The following is an 18,277-nucleotide window of genomic DNA, read 5'->3' as shown; positions in this document are numbered from 1 at the left end:
TCATTTCTGAGATCTAAGGAGATGATCTGTGTGTCAGGAATAGTTGAGGACAATGAGAATGCCTAACTGTGCAGGCTTTTTGCTTCCACAGACAATGCCTCAGATCCCGGTGTGACGGCTAAGCTTCTTTGCATTGATGTTGTGGAGATCAAGGGGGAGCTTTGTTTGACTTTCACAGATAATGGTGCTGGAATGACACCTCACAAACTTCACCGTATGCTCAGGTAACAAGCTAGGAATTCACCCCAGATATGGTTCTGCTACTATAGATTCAGATCTTGCAAGCAAGTGTTGTTGTTGACCCAGGGTTCAGGATTTCAGGGATCCTGGTTCAGAAGTACACAGGGCTCTCCCTGTGGTTTCTCTTCTCTGCCTCTCCCTCACACTGTGCAAAATCCTAAAATAACTGCTTTTAGATTTACCCTCCCACAAGCTGTTTTTTAACATACAGTGCATGGTCCAGAGACTCGTGACTTTTTACATTCAGGGCTGTTCCATACGCAGGGTTCCTCATGTAACAACCTGTCCCTGGCCTAGCTGAAGTAATTTGGCATGAATTAGAAGCAGTAAGCAAGAGCACATGCTTCAGTACAGTACATGGGGTAAGGAGTATTTGCTTAAAATAGACAAATGTCGCCTTGAGTTAGTAAATAAATCAGGAGTCCATGATCTCGTTTCTAAAGACTTGTGGTAATGATAAGTTTCCCATCTTGCCTCCCTTCCCTTCAGAATGTTAAAATGGCTTGTGGTTTTAGAGAACGTGACTTTTCTTTAATCTTTCATTCTGTGATGTAAGAAGATAGGCTTTCCTCATTGCTGGTTTCATGCCTTCTCATTAACAATGGCAGAGGGAGACACAGTCTGACTCTGTACAGTGAGGAATTTCAATTCAATTTTTATTATGTAACTAACTTTTTAAAAAATTAAAATTTAACTTGTTACTTTTTATTCTAAACCACAGAATATCAAATTTGCCTAACTGTAATATCATCTAAAATACTTTTTATCCCTAACAGTAGCATTCTCTAAGAGATGACCTCTCATCCTGTCACCTGCCAAAGGCGTAAAGTTCAGCTGGATGCTCTTGCAGTTGGTTCCTAGGGTAAAATTCTCAAGAGTTGGCTCTGAGGGCTAGTCTACACTGGCAATGCTAAAGCGCTGCCGCGGCAGTGCTTTAACATGCCTTTTGTGGTCATGGCTCAGAGATCGCTCTCCTAGCGCTCTAAAAAAACGCATCTCAGTGAGGGGCATTGCTCCCAGCGCTGGGGCACTATTTACACTGGTACTTTACAGCGCTGCAACTTGCTGCGCTCAGGGGGGTGTTTTTTCACACCGCTGAGCGAGAAAGTTGCAGTGCTGTTAATTGCCAGCTTAGACAAGCCCTTAGTAGAGTCTCCACCCCTCACTCAAGTCTGCCACAGCCTGAGTTCAACAAACTTTAGGGTGTGATACAAGGCCTGCTGATCTTATTTGCTCTTGTTTAGGTTAGTTTATTCCGCTTGTGCTTTAATCGTATCTGCTAGTAGTAGTCATACTAGATGCCGTGTGATCATCCTTTGAGTGTAGAGAAGGGCCTGGAATCTGTATCTTAAACACCGAAAAGATGTGCTTGAGTGGCTATAGCAGTAGGTGCTCTATACATTGAAGAAGTATGTTAGAACTGGCAGTTAATTTTCCAGGAGTTTATCATAGACTAGAAAACAGTAAAAGCTTGCTTCTGCATCTTCCTGTGCATGCCTCTTCCGTTACACCTCCGTGCCTGGCAGATGCCCAGGGAACATCAGATGTCTGCTCCCTTGGGGCCACACCAGTCCCACATTTCCATCTTCCTGCTTAGTGTTGGTGCTCATTTTTGTCTTTCCTAGGAGCATCACCAAGGCCTCCCTCCTTTCTCTCCCTAGGCTGCATTTCCAGTCCATCTGCGGATATTTCTCCTCACTTGGATGCTGCTGCACTATCCATTATCCTGTTCTGCTACTTCTCCTCTCAGAACAAATGTCATGTAACCTCTAGGTTTCCATTAGACCTAATAATAATTTTTCTGTTTCCAGCAGGCCGTCTGCAAAGCAGATAGTCACTCATGGTAGGGCATGGTTTGGTTGTTCCTCTGCAACAATTTGTTGATAGATAAGAAAAGGTGGGGGACAGAGGCAGAGAATCTAACATTTTTTCAAATGCTGTGAACGCAAAACCACAGGTCTTCCGAAAAGCCAGGGGGGTTCAGGAAGTGAAAACCAGAAGCCTTAGCCCCTTCCTGCTCTGTGTGGTGAGGGAGGAAAGCAATGGCTTGGTCTCTTATTTCAGGTTCTCTTGAGTTAATATGAAGTGGCTGTGAAATTGAAGTGGGGGAGGTACAGCAGGCCTCTCTAGCTGTTAAAATTCTAAGACTGAGGTAATTTCACATGGGAAGCTCATTTCAAATTCCTTCCCCAGAACTAGAGAGAGACGCTTTCCACATCTTCTGTAGGACTAATCTATGGTGAGCTAGAATGAGGTGTGACAAAGCCACAAAGTGACCCTCTTTCCTTACCACATCACTTCTTCACCCTTCTTGTCATGGTGTATGGGGGAGGGGAAGGACTGTCTGTCTCATGCATGCACACCAAGAGGAAAGAATGAAAAGAGAATTGGATGGTGTGGCCCAGAGTTGCTGGCACATAGACACCTATATGGAGGACAGATAATGAGGGAAGGGAATTTTCTGGTTATTTTTCCTTATTCTCCCCTCCCTCCCCAAAGGCAGCCTCAATATCAAAGAGCCACAGTTATTAGCTCTCCTGACTGCAGACACGTAAGTGTCGAATTATAAAAATGGGTGAATTGGACATGCAGAGCTTTAGAGGAGTGATGGAATAGTGCTGTGCCAAGACTGAACCTTTAACAAGTACAAGGCTGGTTTTAGTAGTTTGGGTCACAGCGGCTGAGTCTTGGAGATGCACTTCTTGTCTAAACTGCATCATTGCAACACCTTGAAGTTTTTCTTCACATATCATACTCTGCTGGTGCGTTAGGCTGATCACACTGAGGTAGCGTATAATGTAATTGCAGTATCAGTGAGGTGTGGTGGTGTCAGTTTGTTGTGACCCATGAAGTAAAACGCGGGCAGTGGTGACAAACGCTTCCTTGAAAATCTGGGCAGCAGGCATTGTAGATGCCTGAACCAACCTCGATTATGTATGTGATGGGAGGGGAAGCTGGCCTCTCTTCAGTCTTGCCAACCACTACTGAGGATTTTATTCCACTTGAGGATACAGATTGGGATAGCTCAGTGGTTTGAGCATTGGCCTGCTAAATGGGAAATGCTGTATTAAGGCAAAGTATTATTCATTTGCCTGACACTTTTTGAGTCAGGTGACCACCATGGAGTTCCACATTTAAAATCACTTTCCACTCCATCTATTCTCTTCCTGTTTACCTCTGTCTATCAGACAGCTCTCCACTTGACTGACTGACTGTGTGTGATTTGCAGCTTTGGCTTCACGGACAAGGCAGTGAAGAAGAACCACCCATCCATTGGAGTGTATGGTAATGGTTTCAAGTCAGGCTCCATGCGTCTGGGAAAGGATGCCATTGTTTTCACCAAGAATGGAGGTGCACTCAGCGTGGGGCTCCTTTCGCAGACCTATTTGGAACGTGTCCATGCTCAGGCTGTTGTTGTTCCAGTGATACCATTCAACCAGCAAAACAATATCCTTCCCTGTAAGGCAAGAGTGGCTGTGGAATCTGAACCATCTGGTTGGGGCTGCAGGGGTAGGAGAAGTGTGGTACTGAGGAAGCCCATGGCTCAATGTTTCATGAGGCGCCATTGTTGCAACAGTGTCTTCACACAAGAGTTCTGATGGTGAAGGTTGTTTGGGGATATATCTGGGTAGCCTCCCACAGTGTCACCTGCATGTGTTGCTGCCTCCAGGTAACATCTGTGGAGGGCATCAGCCATATGGAGTACTAGAGCAGGGGTGGGCAAACTTCTTGGCCCGAGGGCCACATCTGGGTGGGGAAATTGAATGTAGGGCTGGGGCAGGGGGGTTGGGGTGCGGGAGGGAGTGCATGCGGTGTGCAGGAAGGGGCTCAGGGCAGGGGATTGGGGTGCAGGGAGGGGTGTGCAGTGTGGGAGGGGACTCAGGATAGGGGGTTGGGGTGCGGGCTCCGGCCTGGTGCAGCTTACCTTGAGCGTCTCTGGGATTGCAGCGGGGCTAAGGCAGGCTCCCTGCCTGCCCTGGCCCTGCGCTGCTCCCAGAAGCGGCCGGCACCACGTCCCTGCAGCCCCCTTGGGGAGCGGGGGGCAGAGGGCTCTGTGTGCTGCCCTCGCTGGTGAGTACCTCCCCCAAAGCTCCCATTGACCGCGGTTCCCCGTTCCCGGCGAATGGGAGCTGCGGGAGGTGGTGTCTGCAGGCGAGGGCAGTGTGCGGCACCCCACTCCCCCCCCCGGGGCCACAGAGACATGGTGCCGGCCACTTCCGGGAGTGGCGTGGGGCCAGGGCAGGCAGGGAGTCTGCCTTAGCCCCGCAGTGCCAAGGGTGGGTGGCGGGGGGGCAATCCCACAGGCTGGATCTGGCCCGCGGGCCGTAGTTTGCCTACCACTGTACTAGGGTAATGGCAAATTTCAGCACTGCACTTGGAGAGCCCCTATAATAGCAACTGTGCTTGGTGTTGCATCTGTCATATTATTCCCCTGCACTGATGTCAGAAATTGTTATGAATCTGATGGGCACTTCTGCTAATTTCCATGTCCAGCATAACTTCTGGATAATCTCTGCAGTAACTGCATCTCCACCTCCCCCTGTGGAGTGCCCCCTCTTTTCTAATGGTTGTCTGGTCTGTTCCCCCACATAGTCTTATCCCTTGGCAGCAGTAACATGCTTTTTGGTGTTGTGATACGATACGTGCGTACGGTGCTGCCTTCACACTGATGGGAGCCTTAAATACACAGCTGCCTCCTCAAGTTAACAGCTGTGCATAGCTTTACATACTCCCTTCCTTCCCTGTAAAGTTGGTGCCTGGTGGTATTTTTTCACCAAGTTCCCTTGGTTACTACTTAGCATGGTTCAACTCCCCTTTGGACACACCTGCTGTTGGCACTGCGCCTAGTCATGCTTCTGATGGGTGCTATGTCCACGTACATCCCCTGCCTATGCAGAAATGTCTGAATTCTTAATGTCTCATTGGTAGTGGGGATAGGGGAAACCAGGGGCAGTCGTGTTCTTTCTTTGACTCTGTGGCTTCTAAAGAAAATGATTGTTACGGAAGACTCTGCGCCCAGCCTCGAGGCCATCCTGAAACATACGCTCTTCAGTACTGAGGAGGAGTTGCTGGCCCAGTTTGATGCCATTCCAGGCAAAAAGGGCACACGGATCCTCATCTGGAACATCCGCAGGTACTGGGAGCCAGGGCACACAAGGAGGGAGGAGTGGAAAATGATAGGTTCAGCCCTTTGTAAGGCTGAGGGGAGAAAGAGGTAATAACTCAGTAGCCTAAGGATTGAGTACAGTAATTCCTCACTTAACATTGTAGTTATGTTCCTGAAAAATGCGACTTTATGCAAAACGATGTTAAGCGAATCCAATTTCCCCATAAAAATTAATGTAAAGGGGAGGGGGTAGGGTTAGGTTCCAGGGAAATGTTTTTTGCCAGACAAAGACATTATATACTTGTGGAGTAGGCAGTATACATATACAGTATAAGTTTTTAAAACAATTTTAAACAGTTTAGTATTGTACACAGCAATGAATGATTGTAAAAGGGTGGAATATTTCCCAGGGAATGCCTTGCTGCTAAATGATGATGAACTAGCACTCGCCTGAGCCCTCAAGGGTTAATATGCTCTTGTTAATGTAGCCTCACACTCTACAGGGCAGCATGGACTGAGGCAAGAGGGAGGAAACACAATAGATGCAGGGCAGTAGCTGCAAACACTTCCGTGCAAAAACTGAACATGCTGATGAGCCCACGCTATCCAGCTGGAGTGCACCACTCCCTCCTCCTGACAGCACATGCACGGCTGCACAGGTGCTGACTTTCCAAAGTGCTGGGGGTGAGTGCATGAGTGAGAGCGAGAGATGTGCATTGCCCCTTTAAGTATGCTGACCGCACTTCAAGTACGTTGCCCATTTAAGCAGTTCAGACAGGAAACAACAGCTTCCAGCAAGTTCCCTCCTTTCTGTCCCTGAGCCCTGTCCCCCATCTCCGCTTTGTGGAGAGCAGGTATGGGGGGTAAAGGCGGGCAGGAGAAGGGGAACATCCTGATATCAGCACCCCCCCACCCCCAGCAAGTAGGAAGCTCCTGGGAGCAGCTCCAAGGCAGAGGGCAGGGCAGGAGCAGCCCGGCAGTGCAGGGAGGGCCACCTGAACTGCTGCTGGGCAGCTGCCGAGCCACATACCTTACAGGGAATTTAGGGGAGCTGATTGGGGCGGCTTCTGGCCCCCCTGGTTCTAATCCCCACAAGGAGGGCCTGTTCTTCCAGAGAATCCTGCAAGCAGTGGACAAAGTAGGCAGCTGCCAAACGAGGTTATAAGGGAGCATCGCACAACTTTAAACGAGCTTGTTCCCTAATAGGTCAGCACCATAAGGAAACAACAATGTTAAGTGAGGAGTTACTGTACTTAGACAGGCCCAATTTGCATCAGGGTCAAATACCCAGTTTTATGCAACTTGCTATGTTTGGTTCTTTCAAGTGTAACAATGGCACCGCCTACTCCACGTGCTTCTTGGGTGGATCCCAGTCAGCTCTTCCAGCATTTGTAACTAAATATGTTCTGCTGCTGCTCTTCCCTCCTGTTAGCCCTGCAGAGCCACCACAGCTAAGTGCTTGTCTACCCAGGCAATTTACAGCACTGCAACTTCCTTGCTCATGGATGTGAAAAAACACCCCCCTGAGCACAGCAAGTTTCACCGCTGTAAAGTGCCAGTGTAGACAGGGCTCCCAGCAGAGGTGGTTTCTTTAGAGCGCTGGGAGACCTCTCTCCCAGCGCTGTGCTGTGACCACACAAGGCACGTTAAAGCGCTGCCAGTGTAGACTAGCCCTAATAATAAAGAATCATCTGGAGTGTATTCTCTTCTGTGCAGCACGAGAATGATTTAAGTTCCAGTGGCTTACACCTGTGCTGAAGGTAGTGGGTTAGCATGGGTGTCACCAAGGGCCTGCAGATCTTTTATTAGAGCTTGTGGCACATGAGAAGTGAAGAAGCCAGCTTGAATCTCAGAATTTTCAGTGTTGGCCCTCAGAAATACTTCATTTTATTTGTAGACTGAGCATATTTGATACAGAAGTCATGGAAATTCCAGTAACCGAACTGCATTAGTCACTTTTCGCAATAGAATTGCACTTTGATTACCAAGATCCTGCTTTTGGTGGTTGGAGATATAAAGATCCTGTGTGTTGCTCATTAGAGTAGGGTGCTGCCTAAGTCTCTTTACTAAATTTCCCCTTTATCTATTATTGTGTTGTGTTCTGTGTCAGTTGGCTGCCACATGCCACCCTAAAAGTAGAAGCATTTCAGAGGTGTTCCATGCATGTTGTTTAGGAAGTGCTTGGGAAGAAAGATGCTATAAAATGTAAAATATTTATAGATAGGACTTCTGGTTTTAGTTTTTAACCAATAAAATTATCCTGAAGTTATTGTTCACATCCAGTTACTTTGAGGAAGCACTGAGAAAATTTTGTTTAGTTCTGAAGTTTCAATTTATCCCTCAGTTTTTTAATTGGGTTATGCTCTTAAATTTGTTGCTGAGAAAGTAAACGATACATTTGGTGATGGGGGAAGCTGAATAGTGCAGCTTAAAGTTTTTCCTGTTTTTTAAATGAGAACATTTTCTAAACTGAGAATTTGGGCTAAGATGCTTTGGAATTTAACTTTTTAGCACATAAAAACTAGACAGTCTTGAAAATATACCAAAAATGGTCTCCAAAAACTAGAAACCCTATTTATAGATAATTTGGTACTATGTTCACGCTGCTACTGTGAAATGTTTCTTCTTTTTAGTGCAACTTTTATTTTATCAATAGAAAATTCTTCTCCTACTGTCCCCTTCAATCCCAGCCCCACATGGACTGCAGAATATGTTGGGGTTTTTATCATTATGACATAATGAAGCACTGCTAGAGAGCTTCCTTTTAACTTCATAGCATGTGTCCATCTCCATCTGTGGTTTAGGAGATAGTGTTGTATACATTGTGGCACAGGCACTGACAGAATTGTGTAAGGTTATGCAGACTGATGAAACTTTTAATTTATTCTTCAGCACTTAGCACTTGCTTTGGAGTGTTATTGCGGCCTTCCTCTCCTATCTCGTGGCATAATAGTAATTGCTGATAGTCCTGTGGGCAGGTTCTGTTATCAAACTCCTATCCTCAGGTATTTATAGCCCCTCTGGAAAATTTCACTCCAAGATTAGGGTGAGACGGTGGGTTGGGGGGAAGAGCTGTTGGTATTGGCTACTAGTGCTCAGAAACAGACGTTGGATCGCACTCATTTGTACCTGGCATTGTAGTGCTGCAGTTTTCACATTTAGCCTGTCGTATGGATGACTGAAGGCTCTGTCTGTCACTGCAGAAATCTTAGGGTTTCTATATGATTTCCTCCAACCTAGGCTTCTGTTTAATCAGATGCTTTTTTAATAAGCCAATGGGATATAGTCGTAGGATAATTCAGCTTAGAGTACGTCATCAAAAATGCAGATTTTAGCCTTACACGTCTCTTCTCTTGTACAAGCACTAGCTGATTCTCCTTCCTTCCTTTTCCCTTCGGCAAGTAGAAGGGACTTCTGTAGAACACTTGCAGAGACAGTTATGGACAAAGAGCTTGTTACGTCATACATCTAGATATCCCCTCGTTCCCATTGGGAAACCTTAGATAAATCTGAATATTCCGTCTCCTTCCTGTGTATAATCTTGTTTTTGGCACACAGGGCGTGGGAGATCTGTGTTTATCTTCCTGTTTCTGCCACAGACTTGCTATATGTTCTTAGGCAAATCACTTAACCCCTCTGTGCCACAGTTTCCCCATATAAAATGAGGATGTTTCTCTACTTTCATAGGGCAGTTATGAGGTACTCTTTTACTGTGGAATTTGGCATAGAAAAGCAATATAAATAAAATGACTGCCTGTGGGGTAACATGAAAGAAGATGTAACACTTTGAACTGCTTGCCAGATATATCATGGATGATCTTGTAAGTGGAAAATAGCATGTTAGTCCCTTATCCTGCCACTAGGAATCAGGAATAGAGGAGCAACTTTAGTTTTTACTTTTCATATAGCAGAGCCTCATCGGTTACTATGTTCTTATTTGTGGGATACTGTGTAGCAGAGGTCCCCAAACTGTGGGGCGCGCCCCCTTATGCGGGCACAGAGGATCAGTGCAGTTTTTCGAAGAGACATTTTTAAGGGCACAAGAGCAAACTATCCCACTGCGTAGAAAAGATAGGAAATATGGCAAGAGATCGCTCTAGCTTAACCAGGAGATGTTCACTGATCTAAAACTCAAAAAAGAGTCCTACAAAAAGTGGAAACTCGGTCAAATTACAAAGGATGAATATAAACAAATAACACAAGTATGTAGGGACAAAATTAGAAAAGCTAAGGCACAAAATGAGATCAAACTAACTAGGGACATAAAAGGAAACAAGAAAACATTCTACAAATACATTAGAAGCAAGAGGAAGACCAAGGGCAAAGTAGGCCCATTACTCAATGGAGGGGGGAGACAATAACACGAAATGTGGAAATGGCAAAGGTGCTTAATAAATTCTTTGTTTCGGTTTTCACCAAGAAGGTTGGTGGCAATTGGACGTCTTAACATAGTGAATGCCAGTGAAAATGAGGTGGAATCAGAGTCTAAAATAGGGAAAGAACAAGTCAAAAATTACTTAGACAAGTTAGATGTCTTCAAATCACCAGGGCCTGATGAAATGCATCCTAGAATACTCAAGGAGCTGACTGAGGAGATATCTGAGCCATTAGCAATTATCTTTGAAAAGTCATGGAAGCCGGAAGACATTCCAGAAAACTGGAAAAGGGCAAATATAGTGCCCATCTGTAAAAAGGGAAATAAGGACAACCCAGGAAATTACAGATTAGTCTGCTTAACTTCTGTACCCAGAAAGATAATGGAGCAAATAATTAAGCAATCAATTTGCAAACATCCAGACAATAATAAGGTGATAAGTAACAGTCAACATGCATCCGATGAAGTGAGCTGTAGCTCACGAAAGCTTATGCTCAGATAAATTTGTTAGTCTCTAAAGTGCCACAAGTACTCCTTTTCTTTTTGCTAACACAGACTAACACGGCTGCTACTCTGAAACCAGTCAACATGGATTTGTCAAGAACAAATCGTGTCAAACCAACCTGACAGCTTTCTTTGACAGGGTAACAAGTCTTGTGGATAGGGGGGAAGTGGTAGACGTGATATATTTTGACTTTAATAAGGCTTTTGATACTGTCTCGAATGACCTTCTCATAAACTAACTAGGGAAATACAACCTAGATGGAGTTACTATAAGGTGGGTGCATAACTGGTTGGAAAATCATTCCCAGAAGTAATCAGTGGTTCACAGTCATGCTGGAAAGGCATAACGAGTGGGGTCCCACAAGGATCGGTTCGGGGTCTGGTTCTGTTAAGTATCTTCATCAATGATTTAGATAATGGCGTAGAGAGTACGCTTATAAAATTTGTGGACGATACGAAGCTGGGAGGGGTTGCAAGTGCTTTGGAAGATAGGATTAAAATTCAAAATGATCTGGAAAAACTGGAGAAATGGTCTGAAGTAAATAGGATGAAATTAAATAAGAACAAATGCAAAGTCCTCCACTTAGGAAGGAACAATCAGTTGCACATGTACAAAATGGGAAATGACTGCGTAGGAAGGAGTACTGCGGAAAGGGATCTGGGGGTCATAGTGGATCACAAGCTAAATATGAGTCAACAGTGTAACACTGTTGCAGAATAAGCGAACGTTATTCTGGGATATATTAGCAAGAATGCTGTAAGCAAGACATGAGAAATAACTCTTCCACTCTACTCCGCACGGATTAGGCCTCAACTGGAGTATTGTGTCCAATTCTGGGTGCCACATTTCAGGAAAGATGTGGACAAATTGGAGAAAGTCCAGAGAAGAGCAGCAAAAATGATGAAAGGTCTAGAACACATGACCTGTGAGGGAAGATTGAAAAAAAAATTGGGTTTGTTTAGTCTGGAGAAGAGAAGACTGAGAAGGGACATGATAACAGTTTTCAAGTACATAAAAGGTTGTTACAAGGAGGAGGGAGAAAAATTGTTGTTCTTAACCTCTGAAGATAGGACAAGAATCAATAAGCTTAAATTGCAGCAAGGGCAGTTTAGATTTTACATTAGGAAAAGCCTCCTAACTGTCAGAATGGTTAAGCACTGGAATAAGTTGCCTGGGGAGGTTGTGGAATCTCCGTCATTGGGGATTTTTAAGAGCAGGTTGGACAAACGCCTGTCAGGGATGGTCTAGATAATACTTAGTCCTTCCTTGAATTGCGGGGGACTGGACTAGATGACCTCTCGAGGTCCCTTCCAGTTCTGTGATTCAGGGAGGGGGTATGGTGGGGCCAGGCCAGCGCCATGGGCCGGTGCGGAGGGAGCACCACACAGCCCTGCTCCACCCCCAGCTCTGTTCTGGCCCGGCCACCAACCCCTGACCACTCCCAGCCCCGCCGCTAGCTTCATCCCCCCGGCAGGGGCTCTGCTCTCAGCCCTGCCCCTGGCTCCGTTCCTGGCCCACCCTGCCCCCCAGTTGTGGCTCCCTTACCCCTGTCCATGTTCTCCCCTTTCCCTGGAAGCTGCAGCCCCAGTCCCAGCCCTGGCTAGCAGGGAAGGGGGCGCGGACATGGTTGGGGGAGGGGCGCAACCCTGAAAAGTTTGGGGACCACTGCTGTATAGCTTCACTGCTGTAAAGTTGTTCTATTGCTGATACAGAATGAGTGGCTGGATAGGATGTTCTGATTTTTGTTTATCATGTTTTTCAGAAATAAAGATGGGAAGCCTGAATTGGACTTTGTTACAGACCAGTATGACATTCGGATATCAGACTTCAGCATGGAGGAATCAGAAAATGCCGGGAGGAAGGTTCCTCCTCGCCTTGAGAAGGTTCAAGAGTCCTCCGCACCAGAAACGGAGTACTCCTTACGGGTGAGTTAGGGATGCTGGAGTTACACCAAAGAAGTAGATTGGTCCTTGCCCTATGTCTGTCCTAGGAAAACAGTGTGAGCTAAGAGTCTGTGCTGATGTCAGACACACCAGGGCCCCTCAATATAGCATTTCCCATGAAATTAAAAGGTGTGGAATCCAAGCTGTGTTTGCCTGGAAAGGACTCAGCTACTTGGCTAGACGGGACTGATTGTGTTGTCAACTGACTTCACTTTTTTCTCTAAAGGTCTCCAGTGAAGTCTGTGTCCATAATACCTCTTCTTTCCCTGTCCCCTCCTCTCAGGCATACTGCAGTATCTTGTACCTAAAGCCCCGCATGCAGATTATTCTGCGACAGAAGAAAGTGAAGACTCAGCTGATCTCCAAGAGCTTGGCCAATATTGAATATGATGTATACAGACCTACCTCCACAGTATCCTTATAGCTGCCTCTGACCTTTCCTGCCTCCTGGTGACTTCTTTGCATCCAGGGTAGCACACAACGAGGATCACTTGTTTCCCAGTTGAAATTAACTCCTCATCTGTACTCAGATGGGTGGATTGGATTGGGTGGCCTGGGGCAGCAGGGTAGAGAAGCCGAGGTTTGAAATGAACTTGGAGACTGACTTTTCTTCTCTGGCCCTCCCTTTACCCCCCCCAGAGGCTAGATCTTGACCTGAATAGTTCAAGAAGGAGCCTTGAAAACTCTTGGATGGAGAAGGCAAGGGTGTGTCAACTTACTGGATGGAAGCCCTTTCATGTTTCAAGTGTGAGTGAGGTCCAGATGAGTGGAAGGAGTCTTCATGCTTCAATAGTCCTGGCAACTGAATTCCAATACCAGGCTTATCTGATGTTTTCGGCACAAACCTATTTAAACCTGTTTAAAACTATAAACATCTTTAAAAATGTATAGGAAGAACCCTCAGTACAAGCCAAGGCCTGATTTCTGTGTACAAGACCAGAACTTGTGTATGATAAAAGGGAAACCTTGCTCCGTGCTCCCCCTTTAACCCATTTATCAGCATTCAATTGCTAGCTTTATTTTTTCTGACTGAATGGAAAGCTTGAGATCTGTGTTCATTTCATTCATTTTTTTTGCCTGTTAGCTATATGAACACACAATTTTTCTTTACGCTTTGTGTGCGTTTTGAGAACGCACTGACCGAAGAAGAGAGCCATGATTCCAAGTCAAGGCAAACTTCCAGCCCTGCATACTCAGCCAGGGATCAGAGACTCGGCATGGGTCCTTTCTTGTTTGTGCATCCTACTCACTATTAAATATTTTACAGATTTAGATCCTGCCTTCAGTGATACTTGAGCATAAGTGTACCTAAGTGGAGTTTAGTAAGCGATGACAATGCACAACAAGGAATGGACTTTGGCTTGTTCTCTCACAACTGTATTAGTTCTGCAGAACCAGCATGAGTAAAATGTAATATATCCCTGATGCTGAAGAATAAAAATTGTTAGAATGCACTTAAGGTAACCCCATAAGGTGACACCCAATGAAAATATACTTCTTTGCATATGTTCTGTAAATGTGGGAACCCCCTTAAAAGGATAGGCCAACCAGAAGGATACTTCTGGGGTAACAAGATTGTTCTTTATAAATAGCTTCTATTTTTTTAAACCTGGTAGCAGAATTTCTTGCCCAGAACTGAAACCAAGTGAAGTGGGTGTCTGCTGAATTTCCTCTACTTCTGTGGGCCTTGATGTCTTCATTACATTATTTCTTGAGGTTTCTTCGGTTTACAAAGCCAAAACAACCAAATTTAATCACATTTTTAGTCATTTGCTGGCCCGTCTGGGTTATAACTCAGTTTGATGATGATTCTTTGGTCAGAACTTGATTGCTTTATAACCAGCTTAAAATTAATATTGTAGCCTTTTTAGAGACCTTGGGTAAAGCATGTTATTTTAACCTATCTGTAACAGTCTTGTTCTGTCCAGACTGGCTGTGTTAAACTGTTGGAACTCAGATGGGCTGCAGTTATGCTTATCGACCATTTTTGGCTGTGTATGCCAGGCCTTCCTCACTCTACAAAGGCCAATGCTCAGCTCTGCCCTCCTGCTAAAGAGGCAAAGGTGTTACTCTAGTCTAAACAGCACAATGTTTGCATGACACAACCTACATCATGAGGCTGAGACATTGAAAACTTGTGGGCTTTACCTCTTTTTGGAGACATTTGACCTTCTGCTGTTCTCCATTAGCGGCCCCTTTCCCCGCGCCCCCAACCACACGCACAACGGCCTTCCCACAAAATGGCATTCACTTCTTTCTTCCTCCTTGGAGCTTGCTGTTTTTCTCCTTTGACGAGCTTTATCTCAGAACAAGAGGGTGAAGATCACCTTTGGGTTTAATTGCAAGAACAATAGCCACTTCGGGATTATGATGTATCACAACAACCGACTCATCAAGTCCTACGAGAAGGTGGGCTGCCAAATGAAGGTGAGTGATCAGTGCTTCCCCTCTGCTCTCAGGAATGGGGGAGGAGAGAGGAACATGGCTTCATCAAAGATAGGCCCTGTCCATAGATCCTTACTCTCAGGTCCCATGGTCCTCCAGGATCTCACCAGCTTAGCGCAGGAGTTCTTGAACCTGGTAACTGGGCTGTCAGTCTCCGTGAGCCGTTTACTAAACCTATATCCATATTGTACACTTGTCTAGAAGCTGAGATCCAAGTGCATCCCCTGAGATTATTTATAGCTGCTATAAGGAGCAGATGCTGATGGGGAACTCAAGTTGTGAAAGCCATCCTTTTTGCTCAGCCAGACTATCCTCTTCTCTGAGTGGTGTACTCATTACAGAATTGCGTGTGCAGTGGTGGGGCAGCATAGCTGTGCCAGCAAGCTGGCTGTCATTGCTTTGCTTCTAGGGGTCATCTTAGATACAGATAAATTGGTGGCTTTCAGAGTAAGGAAGCTAGATGATATTCGAGGTTTATGCCTTATGGATTTGTGCTTACGCCTTTCCTTGTCTGCACTGTCTCAAGGGGATCTGCCAGCTGGGGACTGAGATCAGGCCCTTGGAGATTGCCAAGTGTTCATATCTGATACATGTTGTTGCTGTACATGGCACATTCAGAGGTGTTACCATCAACTCCTGCATCAGGGAGGGGATGTATGGTAACTTGAATCTTGTTGCTGGGATTCCAGGGGAATAGGAATTGTTCTCCTGAAGGTGCTACCTCCTTTTCTGTTGTAATCAGTATGGCTGAAATGTTTGGTTCTCTTCCTTCTTTTTTGACCATTGGTGTAGGGGGATGGCATGGGCGTGATTGGGGTGATCGAATGCAACTTCTTGAAACCAGCACACAACAAACAGGACTTTGAAGAAAGCAAGGAATACCGGTAAGGGAGGGCTGCAGCTGGGGTTACTGTTATGCATGGGCTTTATGTATGAAGTAGCTCCATGTTGGCCTATCTTCCTTTTGACGCCCTTACCAGAAAATATCTGACCATGTTTCTGAGCAGTCTGGAGAGACCTTGCTGTCCTGGGTTGAGAGAGGGAGTAGTCTCTATGTTCATCTAGTGCTGGTTTTCATGCATGTCTCCACCCATGAACCCTAAACCATGCCCCAGAGATTTATCTGAAATAGAACAGTGTGTTTTCATTCACTAAAGCAGTGTTTCCCAGGCTTTCAGAAACTGAACCCCACAGCTGGAAAATTAAACCAGTCATGTCCCCACCTTGAACCGTGTCATGTTAGCAGGGCAGCATGAGAGAAACTGACATTGACACTGTTCCATACCTCCCCTCCCCCCAGCTACTCATTTGGACATACCCCTAACTTTGGGGAAATGCTGTGCTATAGAGATGAACATTTACAAATGAATGTAAGCATCGAATTTAGAATGGGAAGTGGGGGAGTGAAGGGAGGGGGTCAGAGCAGACCCTGCCGTTTGTCTTTGCTTTGCAGATAGCCAGCTGCTCTTAAGTTAGTGCAAATAGCTACCAGAGCTCTGGGCTGCTGTGCTGAGGTTAGGGGCCCCCTTGTCTCAGCAGGAAGTGAGAGGTGAGATGTTTGTGAATGTCTCTCTGGTCTGTCATCTTCATGACCCCCTCCCCCGCCAATAATCAAGCTGCTAGATTATTGACTTGACCAGAATTTACATCCTTCTGAGGTGCATAGGTTTCATGCTGCTGCTCGATGGGGGCTTTTGGTGTGAGTCTGACACCAGGAAGCCTGTTTTATCAGTGGAAAGGGTATATTATGGATGCAATTAATCCTTGAATGCAGGGGATGCCTAAAGTTAAGGGAGACGAGGCATCCCCAAATCTTGGTCCCTATAGCAAGCTGGCCTGTAGAGCAAGAGAGACAGTAATTTGGGGTGAGACTTGGCTAGGCCTGTGCTTTGTGTTCCAGTCTGAACGCGGCTATCTAGAATTTGAATTTTCTCTTTTCATAACTGTGTCAGGTATCTCTACATTCTAAGGTATCCTCTGGTCAGTGTGTTGAGACATTTTCTGTTAGGATGTGTAGGAGATGGCGAGACTGTCCCAAAAAGCACTTAAAGACCTTATTCTGATATACCAGCCATATCCAAATGCAAAGGGTAAAAATGCAGTTTTCCTTGGGAGAAGAAAACCCTATGTCTGCTCCACCCTCTCTACCTGTGCACAATACCCATGCTTGGGCTTGTATCTAATTTGTTTTAAGTTAATGGATGCTGGCCTTAGTCCCAGTGATTACTTGAATCATATATAGCAGCCAGTAGCTGGATGAGACATTTCATTAGGCTACCTGGAAATGTTAGAGGGCCTGATGGCTTCTCTTTGGAGGGTGTGGGGGAATTGCCCAAAGGTTTCAGGCAAGGCTAGCCAGGACTAGTTAGCTGCTTGGATTTGGTCTTAGCCTGTGACACCTCAGTCTTCCTTGGTAAAAATTATGTGTTTATGCTGTAGCCGAATTTTCGGGCCAAAGATGAGAGACCTTAGTTTCTGTGCACAGCCTGACCTTGAGCCCTAAAGGATGCAGAAATTATAGGATGAGGTTTTCTAGCCTGTGTTGTACAGGAGGTCAGACTACATGATCTTAATGGTCCCTTCTGGCTTTAAACTCTGTGAAAACTGGGGTGCTCGTAACTCTGGTTTGGAAAGGAAATGACCCTGGCTCTGAACAAAAAGGCAATCCGGCTCTAATGAGAGGCTCTAAGACCATTTTGGGTGGCAGAGAGTAAGACCCCAGAGATCATGAGTATCAGGAACCCTGTGTACAGGTAACATAGGATGGTATTGGCAGACTTCTGAAGCTGTGGGATGGGTGATACATCAAGGTTATTCTTGGTACAAATCTAGATGAATGTTCCAAAACCCAAGTTGTTCCTGCAATGGCACGTCTGAGTACCTTCTCCATCCCCACCACTGTCATATCTGAGCACCTGTGGTTAGTGAAGTGAAAGGCAGAGACAGGCAGTAAAGAAGGTTTGCTTCTCCACCTGGGTTGTGTTACTTGTGCTATCTGTTGTGACTTTCAGTGGAATTTGCCTGATTTTCACTGCTGTCTCCCCTTCCCTCTAGACGGACAATTACTGCACTGGGACAGAAACTCAACACTTACTGGAAGGCGAAGGTGGCACAGATGAACTTGGGTAGTTCCAGTACCACCAACATGATAGCGTGAGTTCGAACATGATGACAGTCTAATTTTAGTGCAGCATTAAAAGCACTGGGCCTTTCATCTGCAGAGAACGTGGGGAGTTGAGGAAGGGCAGAGAGTATGGCGGGTTGATTAGTATCCCTTCACATTGGGAGATCTAGCTGCAAAGGCTGCTAGTGTAATACGTTTTTAGTGATCTCAGCCTAGTCCACTGGCTAATGTTGTGACCAGGACATGTAACGATAGGGTGTTCCAGGTGAGAATGGAGGGGCATTGGCAGGCGTATGGAGGGCACTGTGACTAGGATAATGTGGTGTTCCAGGCTGGGATGTGCAGTGCCTTGGCTGAGCTACCTGTCCAGATTAGGTGCTAATACGATCGAGCCTTCATTTTCATAGCTCTGATGTGAACAGCACAATAGTGAGGTGAGCAATCTATTCTGAGGGAGCTATGTGCAGCTGACAGAGCATGGTGAGGTGTGGGGTTGAGGTGATGGGGAATGGGTATGGTGCTGATGGCTATCTGTCCT

The 18,277-nt window shown here is 45.8% G+C and overlaps 1 protein-coding gene across 2 annotated transcripts in view; it reads left to right on the top strand.

Annotated features, from left to right (window-relative positions):
• The window catches only part of MORC4 (MORC family CW-type zinc finger 4), a 33,078-nt gene that overhangs the window by 4,090 nt on the left and 10,711 nt on the right, over window positions 1-18,277 (top strand). The window contains exons 3-10 of one of the 2 annotated variants that reach the window (XM_037908584.2): window positions 92-224; window positions 3,470-3,687; window positions 5,227-5,374; window positions 11,990-12,152; window positions 12,454-12,582; window positions 14,478-14,597; window positions 15,408-15,499; window positions 17,670-17,768. In XM_037908584.2, coding sequence (XP_037764512.1) covers window positions 92-224; window positions 3,470-3,687; window positions 5,227-5,374; window positions 11,990-12,152; window positions 12,454-12,582; window positions 14,478-14,597; window positions 15,408-15,499; window positions 17,670-17,768 — 1,102 coding nt within the window. Of the gene's footprint in view, window positions 1-91; window positions 225-3,469; window positions 3,688-5,226; window positions 5,375-11,989; window positions 12,153-12,453; window positions 12,583-14,477; window positions 14,598-15,407; window positions 15,500-17,669; window positions 17,769-18,277 lie in introns of those variants that run through there. The other variant, XM_027826365.2, reaches the window with a different exon arrangement.

Source organism: Chelonia mydas, chromosome 9 (assembly GCF_015237465.2).
Source record: "Chelonia mydas isolate rCheMyd1 chromosome 9, rCheMyd1.pri.v2, whole genome shotgun sequence".
Lineage (NCBI taxonomy): Eukaryota > Metazoa > Chordata > Testudines > Cheloniidae > Chelonia > Chelonia mydas.
Note: the sequence above shows the minus strand (reverse complement) of the source record. Positions and strands in the feature narration are given on the sequence as shown.